General features: G+C 34.7%; 2 protein-coding genes across 7 annotated transcripts in view; one reads left to right on the forward strand and one right to left on the reverse strand.

Moving 5' to 3' along the window:
* The window catches only part of Fkbp14 (peptidyl-prolyl cis-trans isomerase Fkb14), a 59,278-nt gene extending 56,614 nt beyond the window's left edge, over positions 1-2,664 (forward strand). Inside the window, exons 3-4 of one of the 2 annotated variants that reach the window (XM_012373595.2) lie at positions 270-394; positions 939-2,664. In XM_012373595.2, coding sequence (XP_012229018.1) covers positions 270-394; positions 939-1,127 — 314 coding nt within the window. In that variant the 3' untranslated portion in view covers positions 1,128-2,664. The remainder of the gene's footprint in view (positions 1-269; positions 395-938) is intronic. The other variant, XM_012373596.2, reaches the window with a different exon arrangement.
* A 510-nt stretch (positions 2,665-3,174) lies between these two features.
* Positions 3,175-13,320, reverse strand: part of Fhos (Formin homology 2 domain containing) — a 115,098-nt gene continuing 104,952 nt past the window's right edge. For 4 of the 5 annotated variants that reach the window (XM_012373587.2, XM_067355839.1, XM_067355837.1 and 1 more), the window contains 2 exons: positions 11,689-11,859; positions 3,175-4,301 (listed from right to left, as the gene is read on the reverse strand). In XM_012373587.2, coding sequence (XP_012229010.1) covers positions 4,228-4,301; positions 11,689-11,859 — 245 coding nt within the window. In that variant the 3' untranslated portion in view covers positions 3,175-4,227. Of the gene's footprint in view, positions 4,302-9,215; positions 9,303-11,688; positions 11,860-13,320 lie in introns of all 5 variants that reach the window. The other variant, XM_067355838.1, reaches the window with a different exon arrangement.

Raw genomic sequence — 13,320 nt, forward strand, 5'->3', positions numbered from 1 at the left:
AGGTAAATGTCTTTGTATCGAGGGGCGTCTAATGTTTGTCCGTTTTACATTATACGCGATTATAATATTTCGTTTCTATATCAATAATGCTTAATAATATTTCAGCTAAATATATATAGAATAGTAGCAAATAATTTAAAAAATTTAAAGGAATTATTTTAATTTAGTACTTTAATTGCGAAAAAATTGCTCGAGTTCTTTACTGTAATATTTTATAAGTTGCGTAAATTGTACAAGCCATTAACATGAAAAGTTATTATTGATTTCAGGTGCTACTCTTACGTTTGAGGTTGAGCTCATGAATATTAGCGATTCTCCCCCAACCGCCAATGTCTTCAAGGAAATTGATGCCGACAAAGACAACCAGTTGTCCCGCGAGGAGGTGAGAGCAATGGCAAGATCACTTTGAGTTTTCTTCATTTGGGCCGTTTGTGGTGCTGGTCGTAGAGAAGTAGAATTACAAATTCTTCGTTTGTTTTTATAAACTCGATAAAAAAATTATGATATTTTAAGTAAAGAAATTTAAAATTCTAGAATATAAGATTTCAACGCATTGCAGTAAAGTTCTAGGCCTACCAAATGATATGATATAAAAGTCTACGGCATAAAAATGAGCAAAGTGCACATTTGATTTATTTTTATGCCTTAGAATGCCTTTAAAATCTTATCATGTCATTTGATAGGTCCGGAATTTCACCGCGATGTATTAAAATCTTATATTTTAAAATTCTAGACCATTTCTTTGTTCAAAATATAAGATTTCTATGCATGGCAGTAAAGAAAATGTACATTTTCTAAAGTTGTAACCTAACAAATGTTACGCTATAGCATTATAATGCATAAAAATGAATAAAATGTACATAGTTATATTGCTTTTAATATTTTCGTTATTTTCGCTATTTTCGTTAATTCGTTGGTGGGCAATTTTTGGTTTCCAGGTGAGCGACTACTTGCGGAAGCAAGTGATAGAAGCCGAGCAAGCTGGCGCCGGGGAGAACGAAGACGTAAAGAAAATGTTGGCTGATCACGATAAACTCGTGGAGGAGATCTTCCAGCACGAGGACAAGGACAAGAACGGCTTCATCTCCCACGACGAATTCAGTGGGCCGAAGCACGACGAGCTCTGAAGTCTTCGACCCGCATTATCGCGTCTCCGAGCGCCCGTTGTCGGCGTCGTCACCACCTTCGCTGTAGGCGACGCCGCCGCGCCCCGCGCCACCACGTGTTCACCTCTGTATAAAATCGCCTCTTCGACTCCCCTCTCGGGGATTCCCGAAGGATCCACTGATCGATCGTCCCGAACATACGCGTGCCCGAACTCGGAAGACCAACCGAATTTACCAGCAAACTTTTCTGTCTCAGCATCACCGACGGTCGCAATGCGAGAGGAATGCGGCCTTCGGGAATCTCCGGCTCGTCGTGTCGCATTCGTGTCCTTGATCGTAGGAGACTTTCGGGAGTAGGTGGACATTCGATGAGATCGACAACGAAATTCGAGAATCCGTAAAGTGAAACTGGTTTTTGCAGCTTTGAGAAAAGTCCTTCGAAGCTTCGAGAACTGTTCGATGGCCGTAAACCCATAGTTTGAAAATTCCTTGACCTTTGAAATCAAGGATGTTCTGGATAGAGGATACGAATTGCACTCGTTCGCGAGTCATGTGTACGCACAGCATTACTCGAGAAATCGAGAACCTGCAGAGGGACTCTCGATCAACTTCTGACGTAATTGCCATCTGAACTTCTTTAATCCTGGCACAAATTACTAGGAACATCCGCAAGTCTTTCGTTATCATTTTATACGTTTTTATAAGAGATAAAATCTCATTTTAAAAATATATCAATGAATGTTCGAGTTACAAGTCTTACAACGGAATTATTTCTGCGTCTATTTAATTTTTATAAATTATTTAGAAAATAATAAAACTTGAATCATAATCTCTCATTAAATAAAATTGCTGTTTGACAGAAGATAAATTAAATTATTTCTTTTCGTTGCGCTAAATTGCTCCAGCAGTTTGTAAATTTACACGAAAATCCACGGAATTCTCGCGGATATTTCTAGGCAGGCGACATTCCGGCGCAACGACGCTATTGTACATTTTAATATGATATTACAATAAAAGAAACAAAAAATGCACGAATGCCTGCTCGAGTGACTGCACTATTATGACGTGATGTGAAAGGCTGTTCCGCGCTATATATATTATATATAATATAAAGAGAAAAGGAGAGATTGATGATAGAGCGAGAGGAAGATGTGACGGAGAGAGTGTTTTTTCTACATGATTATAAATGTTAGCATAACTCAAAAGCATCGACGTATGGTGCTAAAAATCACACGCATTCTGTCCTACTCTTAAAGCTTCCACCAACCCCCAACAAATCTCCTTTATCCAAACCATAATAATTCCTCGCTCCAGAGTTGCGCACGCGATATTCACATTAGGAGACGAGAAGAGGATGATGAAAAAGAAGAGGATGAGGAAATATCTCGAGGATGCGCAGTGGAGATCAATGTGGTCGCTCTTACGCGAGCTTCCCCTATCGTCGCTATCATTATTACATTTTAACTGATATGTTTTTATTACTACATTATATTGTATGTTGTTAAAGTTGGATGAAGGTTAATAATAAATCGTGTGTCTCGAGCACAATTTGTTATAACCACCTCTTTCAATTTCTACATCCCTGTCTTTACTCGCAACGTTATAATTTCGGAGACATATAATAAAACATTTCTACGCGATACATTTACTTTTTTTTTATGAACAATATTACGCTCATGCGTATTTATTTTAAATAATTTGTAATTTATTTTTATTTTATGTAATATTTTAGTTATTCGAGAATGTTTTATAGTGTCCAGTATGCTTTCTCTCTATGTCACTTAATTTCTGTCCTCATTAGCAATGAAATCGATCGCTATAAATATTTATTTAATAATTGATTACCTATACAACCCATTCGTTATTTTATATTTAGTTGTTGATAATTGCAATGGTCAATCATATTTATATTTCATATACTTAATATGATAATTGATATACTTAATGTAATACTCACCTTCGTGTTACAGAAAATCAAGTTTAAAAAATTCCTTAAATCAAATAAATAGCATTGCTTAAAAAAATTCTCAAACAAGGAAAAGGTTTAGAATAAAAAAATTACGGCCAGTTTATAATTGCTTTTCGTTTTATTCCAAGAATTATTTCCACAGAGTTACAATGATTGCGATTATGCGCTTCTACGAAACGCAATAATAAAATGATGATTAAGGTAATTAAGTTGCTTCTCTCGCTAGGCAAGTGTCGTGCCGGCAGAACTTCACGTCGTTCGGCATATATCGGTATGTTCGCTATTCGACAGGAATCGTTCTAGAATATACGTAGTTACGTCGTATGCAAAATAGCTATTATTTCGTTGTAAATCGACGCGAATAAAAGCATCGATCGCTCGAGTATTCGATCTTAAAAATTGATTGATCATAAAAATTCATCGAGGCACATGGTGTCATATATATGATTGTCGAGTCGACCCTGTCGTTCGCAATTCGAGTGAATCTTCCGAGAAGTACCGAGTATAATACGTAAATGTACAATACGTAAACAATGCGCGCTTAACTCTTTCCTTTTCAAAGCAAAAAACATAAAGAAAGTCCTACATAACTGCGCCATCGAATCTTCCAGGAATTTCTACGGGTAGCAAAGAAACAATTACGTGAAACAAAAAAACTTTTTTTAAAACACAGACATCTATACGAAAAATAAATTTCCATAAAAATAGAAATTCCTATAGATTTTAATATGCGCGAGATACTTTTCCTCGCACATAAATGACGCATCGAGATGTTTATTTGATCATTTGCTTAAGTCTAAATCACCGATTAATACTTGTCTAAACATTCACAACAAAACGTATTTTTTTTTTTCCTCTATTCGTACTTATTTTCTGTCTTCATAAATCGGACGAAAGGTGCACACGCGAGGTGTACGCGGGGGCTTTACACGAATGTCGAATTCGGCGAACGTTAGCGACGTATCGTGTGGTATCAAGCATCGAATCGTTTGACCTCTGACCGGAACATGAAGACAGGATTCTAAGCCGAGACCTTGACGGGGATTGCGAAGTCTTCACCAAGTTTCCGCCATTTCGCCCCTTTGCGATATCGACGTCGCACCCTTCCTTCGCCTCGTGGGAGCATATCGTGGCCTTCGAGTATTATCACAGTCAGTAGCCTTTGATGTAGGCGGCGATGTGTTTCTTCTCCTCTTCCGAGAGACCGTTCTTCAGCGTTCTACGCACTGCAACAGAAGCGTAACGTAGCGGCTTGCGCCGATAACATTTTCCACATTGTTGTAAGCAAATGTGATGTGCGCCAATACCTTTATTATTTTAATTTATACTTTCTATGTGACGATATAAGCTATCTTTTACCTTTTCATGTAAAAAGTATCAAATTAATTAAAATAGAAAAATAATATTTTCATATTCCACAATATTTTACAGTACTTAGCAAACACCACTTTTACTTAGAACTTTTCAAACTCGTGTACTGAAAATTTTCATCAATTAAAAAGCGAGAGAAATCGATAAGTAACATCGTAATTGCAATTTTTGTATCTTTTTTGCATCCCCAACGTATCTAAATTACTTATAAATGGACAACAAAAAATGACAGATTTCTCAGCAACGTGTTATTCCCAGTGCACGAGATATTCTTTTCAATAACAGAAAATAAGTGAGTATATCACGATTCATATTGCTGCGGCATTCCAAAAGGCATGCTGCGAAAGAAGAGGAAACGGCTGAGTTATGATTGCAATAAAATTTTATTATCACAAAGATTCCGCGATTTATATCGACCCATTGCATCGTTTATCCAGTTCAAAATCATATTAAACTCGGAGAAGTTCAATTAACAAGCTTGTAAATATGCTATTATCGCATTTGATTGTTTGGTAGATGTTAACATTTTTAAACTTCGATAATTAATTTGATGTCGTCTGTATTTATTATTACGTGAGTTCTGGAAAATATATTATGCCACGTTTAGCCTTTTGCTGGTAAATTTTCACAAAGATTTGAAACAATTTTATAATTATAAACAATTGTATATGCAAAATACCGCAAGCTGTAATTCGTTAAATATGTATATCCGTATTGATAAAATAAAGGAGCCAACGCTCGTTAATTATGGCTCTTACAGTTGAGAAAAATATATGACATAAAGTTTAATAAAAGTATATTGGACCGAGTTCTCTCCGTAAGACTGAAACATAATTAAAATATAATTTCAATTAAAAAAAAAAGAATTAACAGTCAATGGCTAAAATTTGCATCTGTTGCCAATTTTACTGCTTTAGGTATCATTTGAAATGCTCGTTAATCAGTTGAACTGTTGATTGTAGCGGTGTCGAGATATACGTATATATATCGAAATTCTATTATATATGTCGCGTTATTTTGATCACGTAAATAATTAGCTGGGGTTAATTTGCCGCTTTGTGTGGAGATTAGTCGACGTGATGGTTTGCCAATATATTTGATAGTAAACAAATCCTTCACTATTGGAATACTGCTATGAAGTTGTTCGCAATGAAAACAGCTATGAAAACCGATGGTTGTGGATGAAATAGAGAAATTAAATCAAAATTTAAATAAAATTTCTCAAAATAAATGCTGATAATACCCGCATGACAAAATAAAAATGTAGTCCTCTTTTAGAAAAATAATATTTTGTTTATTCTTCAAAAACTTCTGAGTATTATTTTTATAAATATTATACTCTCTCTCTCTCTCTCTCTCTCTATCTATCTCTCTATAAAAAAAAAATTATGTATGGAAAGCAGTACGATGTACGATCAGTCACACACACAAACAATTTATCTACTTTGCATTCGATTTTCAATGCAATTAGTAAAATCAACAGCAAATTAGGGTGTTATCCAGATAAAATTACGGTTTCATTAATTCACAAACATAAGATCGATAATACTACCTACCACAACTATCGTATTTCAAGAGCATCTATTTGGAGATAATTATGCTATTATTGCGGACCCTCAATATCGATAATACCTTTCTTTGATCCGGTATCGTATAACAAAGGACTCTTTCGATCACAAACTTCTAGTATTGCGCGTATATTTTCTTCCGTCTACAATTGCCTGCTATCCCTTTGATCCTTCTCGTTATCCTTGCAATAGAAATGTATTCGCGCTTTCTGAGGCCCAGCGGGCAAATACACACAAATGCATAAAACAGTAAATTCATACTTTGCTCCTCACGATAATATCGATAATGATGATTGAAATAAAATATTTATATTTGCTGTTGTAATCGGAGATAAAAATATAACAAAATTAAAATAAATATTCTCATAATATTTTAATAACATTTATGAATTCGCCAGCATCGACAAGACTATGTCGAAACTATATGGAATAAATTATTAAAATATTCATACAAGCGAAATATTTTTCGCAATTACGTTCGAACTGTTAATTTGCCGTCATAAATTTTAATTTTTCTATAAAAGCGATCATATATAAAGATTAATAATTCTCTCTCTCTCTCTCTCTCCTTCCCTTTTACTGTCCATCGTTCGAATCGATGAAGCTTCGAACTCTGTGAGGTTTCAATTTAATGTTGCTCAGTTAAATCGCTCGTGCTCGAGCGACTTGACAAACATGAAATCCTCCAGTTAATTATTTGCCACCACACATGGCGCATGGATGTCATATACGTAACGCGTGCAACCCACACATGACACTGTAAACGTGTTGTTAATGGAATGCAAACTGATTTCGCTTAGCGTTCGCTCCAATCAGATATCTTTATCGACCTTTGCAGAAATTTAATATAACGATGGATAAACTTCTATAGCTAAAGTATCACAGCGCGTCATATATATAACACTTCACACATATATGTACAGTGTTAAATCATATATGCAATGTAATAGAGTTGTTTGATGATAAATTATTGGCAATTATAATCACGGAAATTGATGTATAAATAACAAAAGTATGTCAAATACTACAAACATATTTTATCACATAATTATATAATTTCTAAAATATAAATAAATATCGCGTACAAGAAATTTTTATGATAATTAATCATCGTATTTGGACTTGTAGTTATCGTAATTTTAATGAAAATAATTTCCAAATTTGCAAATATTAATTTTAATAGATATTAAATTTAATTACATATCAAATTTCGTTATACATTACAGATTCGATTAAATATCTATTATTAAATTTAATCTTAATAAATATAAGAATATATTTAAATTTTAACCACTACACATTTTAACAAGTATTAAAATAAAAATATATAGTTTTTTGGTAAAAGTATTCTTTAAGTATAATTCTGAGTATTACAATTAAAAACTTTTATTTCGATTTCCATGTTCTTTTTAGGAGTGCGCCATGCATTTGCCATATTTGTCACGATATAGAAAAAATACCAAATCACATATTGATAGTTTGACGTGATATTAGCGTAATAAAAATCATAGTTTATTCTCAAACGATCGCACGTCGATAAATCATTCGACATCAATCCAGTCGTGGTGCATCAATAATTTCGTTAGCAAATTACTATGTTGGACGGATCGATGCGAACGTCCTAGCGAAGGCAGGCACGTTTTGCAGGTCAGACATCGATGCTTTTCACATAAAGCCATGAAGATCCAACATCTTAAGGTGTTAAAAATAAATTTATTCGCTGACTTTTATGGCTTCTTTCAATAAAAGCATCAATTCATCTTGAGCACTCTTGTGCAGCACATTCAAAAAGCGTCATATTTCTTTCCAAGATTTGATCCATCTATTCATTTATTCTTTTACTGCAAATATCTTTGAAAGTGTTTCTTTTAAAGTCAATCCGACGTCTGATCGATTTCTTAACTTAAAAGAAACTGTTATATATATATATATTTAATATTGTGCACATTCTCTCGCGCGGATTTCAAACAATTATATATATATATATAAGTTACGCAATTGAATTTATTTTATATATTATTTTTACTTCGCATGGTTAAGATAAATTTTACCGTGATTATCAAGTATAAGATAAATTAAGATTACACGCGACGGCGATTCCCGTGCAAGTATTTCGATAAGACGTAACTAAAATATAATCTTGCTAAGAATCACATTTATAAATATGCATACGTCCATATATGTGCGGCAAGAGCATTCCTGTCGAGCTTTAAATGCAAATAGATGAAAAGCGCTATGGGTTTATAGCGGGCGTCGGAAGTTTGCATGCAAAAGGGACATTCGTGTTGCATAAGTCTCTATTAAGTTGAGAAACTTAGACACCACTGGCTTCGTTTAGGAAGTGAACTTTTTACTTACCTTCCCAACGAGCGCAGTTTAGTCTCACTTATGCATATTATAGGAGACTAAAATTGCATAAAGTTCAAGGCGCGCGATCTTAACATATTCGGTTATTCGGAAGCAAAGCCTCAAAGTTTTCGAATAACTTTTGACTTCTCGCAAGAAGTCGCACCATACATGTTTTTTGCAAAAGAAAATAATTATTATAAAAATATCGATCTTGATAAGAAAGTGCACAATGCATCCATTCTTAAAAATGCAGTCTCTTGTTACATATTTCTTATATATATTTTGTTACAATTTGCTATTTTAAACTTTTAATAATTTAAGCTAATATTTTAAGCTATGTGATCAAAGCATGTTTTAGAAAATGTTACAATACATGTATGTTTAATACAATTTACATTAACATGTGCAAACTTGTTACTGGTGCTATAATTTCATTGAACTTTGATTTTTCTTTAATAATTATGTGCTCGAAAAATAAACCAGTACCGTTATATTAAACAATATAAATACGCAATATAAATATTAATTGTTTTGTAAATTGTGCAACTTTTATTCAGATTATTTCGATATTTCCGATTGAGTGTTTCCAAATAAAATAAAATATGCTTTCAAATAAAACGAAATAAATAACGGAAAACAAACAGACGAGAATGTTAAATATCACAGACCTTGGTTTCTGCATATTAATATCCAATAATAATTTTGCTAAAAAATATTAGTCAAATCAAGTTGTTAAACATTTAAATATTAGGAAGGAATGTGTCATGCTGGTCGAAAATCGTGCGAGCAATGCGTGCTATGCTGTATGCAAGAGGAACACTGTAAAGGAAAAACCTAAAAAAAGCACCGAACCTTAATCGCAGAAGTCACGAAAGCTGGCCAATCAGGGTTGATACCCCTCCGGCGTAGTGTTGTTCTCTCGGGTGCGCGATCGCTTCACTGTCGGACAGAAAAAAGACGCAAGAACGCTAGGCCATCCCGTTAGCAAGCGTTGCTGTCTATCTTAACTGATGTAAACGTTATTGGAGCATGCCCGAGTTGCGTTAGAATAATAGTTGAATAGTTAGTCATCGGTGATGAAAATAAAGTGAGACCATCACCACGAATTCCTCGGTTACATTAGAGAAGGATAATCAGACAGAGGATGGATCGGAAAAAGGCAAAGAAGATACACACTCGTACACACACAAGTAGGATAGATCCTCCACCCCCGAGAAATACATTTGAAAAGTCGTCCACAAGCCGAACATGCCATCGTAGCGTATTGAGAATTATTCTATATTATTTAATGTACTATTTCTATTACTATTTCTTTCATTTATCTCAAATTACACTCTTGGATCAATTTTATCCTAACTCTACAAACCGCCCGTCATTTTTCGAAGCCCTGATTCCTTCAAAATTTCAATAACAATAAGAAATTGTTATTTGAAATATTAACGCGCGTATCGTGTATATAAATATACATCTTTTTTCTGATAAACTGATATACAAATAACAATTATATAAGCGTTGAGGAAGTTTAAGAATAAAAAAATTTTAATCGGAAAGTTATTTTTACTTCCCAAAAAATAAATCTGTCATACTTTTGTTGAAGTTAAATACCCCGTTTTTTTCAGCAATGGCGCGTATGTATTCGATGCATTCGAGCGCATGAACTGGCTTATCATAAGTATCGCCAGAGAAAAGATCGGTCAACGCACCCGGCGATCGGATTACGGGGAGATTTACGCGCTATCGGTCCAACGAAGGATTATTTCGACTTCCTGCGTACCAGGATCGATCACTGTCTAGGCAAAACAGAAACGTAGAAACAGTATAATCTACTGGCATTATGCGGCGTTACGTTATCTCGACTGCTAGACTTTCCGTTCCTCGATTTCCACTCATGTCCGCGCTGGAACTTTCCTCTCACTAACGAATACAGCTTCCAGAAAAATTTCTTTCTGATCGGCAAGTTATGCCGAGTCAATTCTGTGCATTGTTTATGCGCTGTACTTTGCACAGTTTTACGAGATTTGTGTCAAACTTTGAGAACATTTTCATTTACAAGGTTTCTGTAGCAATGAAACTGAGCTCGGTTTTCCTCGGTAAAACTTTAATGGGATGCTTAACGAGATGACCAGCATTGAAATTCTTCAAGAGTTTTGATTAATTAAGTTCTAACAGATTCTAATAAACTTTGTTATTTACGTAGTTCCAAGCGGACCTTAAATTCAAACAAAAATTTCATTTAATTATCGAGATGTTTAAAAATATACGTGAAAAATATAACGTGGCCTCTAATCTCTCTATTTTAATTAAAATATTCTTTCAAAATTTCAAATTAAAAAAAGTTTAAAAATATCAGAGAATTGCATCTGAATTTTTATGTAATTTTTGGAACATTTGTATTCACATATGTATATATCTCGTTATGTATATAATTTCATTAGGTACAGTTGTGCGTTTTAATCGTGTTCAAATAACTAATATAACTTTACATTAATACGCCTTCACATCTCTCTCTATTCTAAAATCGCTCGAAATTATCGTTCCAAAGTTTCAAATTGTCAAATCACATGAAACTTAGTCATGAAATGCCGATTGTAACAACAAGTTACGTTGGAGTAGATAAATAAAAACGAAGAATAAAGTAAAGGTAGATCAGTGCTAATAAAGAGTGCATGAAAAATATAAAGAAGATCGAATCGAATACACGCGTACGATCGCATGTTCGATCTAAGGGCGTCAACGCCGACATCTCCAAACTTCTCGCTTATCGATCGACTCCGGTGACCCCGCAGCTCTATCCGTGGACCAACCGTACTCAATAATGTATACTTCACACCGGATAATTCAAGACTCTCGTGGCACTAGAAGTTATTGGAAAATTCTACGGTTCGCGCCCAATATTTCCTGTTGTCGATAGAACTTTAATGGCGAATTTTCACGCTACTTGCAAATTTTTATTCCAAAAGGTGCGTGCGCGCTATATTTTTTATATCGTGCAGAAAAAATTCTATATTAAAGCACTATCGCAAAATAGGGATGATGTGCGATAACATTATCCCGTATAATTATAAGTTCGATTTCTAGACAAATTTATTGATCCTTCAAATTCTTAATTACCGAACTTTGATTTCACGCAAATAATTGCGCAATATATTGCACTTCAAAAATTGCCAATAATTTTGTAATCAAATATTGCGATAAATATGGATATCCATAAGTACACCGTCGTATAGTGATTAACTGTCGATTAAAAGATTTTCCTAGACTAGAGATCGATCGATAAAGAAAGGAGAGGAGAATCTGGGTGCAGGGGTGCTGAGGTCACACTTACAAGACTTACGATCGGCGTGTCTGGTCCTTTTGCGCTCGCGTGGCGTAGTTCTGGTGGTTGGTGTTTTTGTCGCAGTTTTCACTAGAGATTCCAATAGTTCGTCAACGCCATCAGCCAAATTGCCGTTGGTGCTTTCGTCCCTGAGCACCGGGCCCAGCGGAATTATACGACCTAAAACAAAATAATATTTCCCGCTGATATTTTCAAAAATTCCTTTCAACGTCGCTTTACCTTAGCAATTATCGTAACAATAATAAATGTACTTATGATTAACCAACGAATTAGTTACATAAATTCTCCTTCTTATAGATTGTTTAAGTCTTTTTAAAAAACCGAAATTTTCTAATAAACCATAAAATATTGCGCGAATATTGATTAAAAATTTGAATGATTACGTTCAAATATCTCCACATATTTCTTCTGACTAGATATCTTCTAATTTTTTTTTCGAGCTATATTCAATTAAGATATCTCGAATTTCCCAATTACTCATACAAAGTAGGAATAGGCGAAAAGAAAAACGTGTTTAATCAAAGACAATTTTCTGCAAAAAATCATATATCTGCAGGATTCGTCTTTCACATCTTCCCGTCTCACTATCTTATTTCAACAGGATAGTCATTTCGTTCAGTCCACAAGGCAAAAACTTTGAAACTGTCAAATGCACAGAATTTCTTTTTAGAGCTTCTTTCAAACTCGTTTTGGAAAAGCTATCGTGACGGTCGTTTCGTGCACTTTCGATACAAGGACTGCGAAGACGAGATAGAGGGTAGTAATAGAATTTTCATGGGTGAAGCGAAAAGAGGAAGGAAAGGTCTTTAAGTCTCTCGCTTGTTACGCTTTCTTTGATGACTGTAGGTCAATCTAGACAATTCATTTCTGTAGTTACTCTACCGTAAGGTATGTTAAACGCTTTCAAATGGCTTTCTGTTCGTTAATCTGTTCTATGGACCTTCCTATGTTCTGTTTAAAGTTCTCGTTCGTTGCATAAGCGGTTGAAATAAATTACACAATAAATTTCTTATAAAATAGACGTTTTCACAAAATATATTACGTAGATATAATTTTAATTAATATTAACTGTTAAGAAATTTGGTCAAAGAGCTTCTGCTGTAATGTAGAATTTCCTTGACGTTTTCTTTTAAGTATAAAAAATGTTTCTTAAAAATTTTAATATTTGTGACAATTTTGAAGAAATAATTTCGAGCTCATAACTTATCATCAAAATTTTATCCGACAGAATGCCGTATATATGAAGGTAATATAAAAATAAGAATAAAGCCGTTAACAGCTGCACAACGATTGATGCTGTGAACGAGCCATTTGTTCATAATGTTGTCACATTAGTCGTTGAAATAAATCATCATTGTCGCACGAACTCGCGAGATTTTCCAGCTGTTGAGACTGGAGAGCCGTCATACTCAGCTGGAAACGCCAGCACGACTTAGACAGGGCGTTTAGATACTTTATGTCGGGACATACACGAGAATAAAGGGGAGAAAAGTTATGATGGCCACAGCCGCGGTAATGCACGTGGGTGGTTGGGTTTACGAGCCATACAGAGCTAAGGTGGGCTTCAACCCTTGTTCCCTGAGTCGGCCTAATCCCCCGCGTGCCCCCCCCCCCTCCGCG

The sequence above is a fragment of the Linepithema humile genome, chromosome 5 (genome assembly GCF_040581485.1).
Source record: "Linepithema humile isolate Giens D197 chromosome 5, Lhum_UNIL_v1.0, whole genome shotgun sequence".
Classification (NCBI taxonomy): Eukaryota; Metazoa; Arthropoda; class Insecta; order Hymenoptera; family Formicidae; genus Linepithema; species Linepithema humile.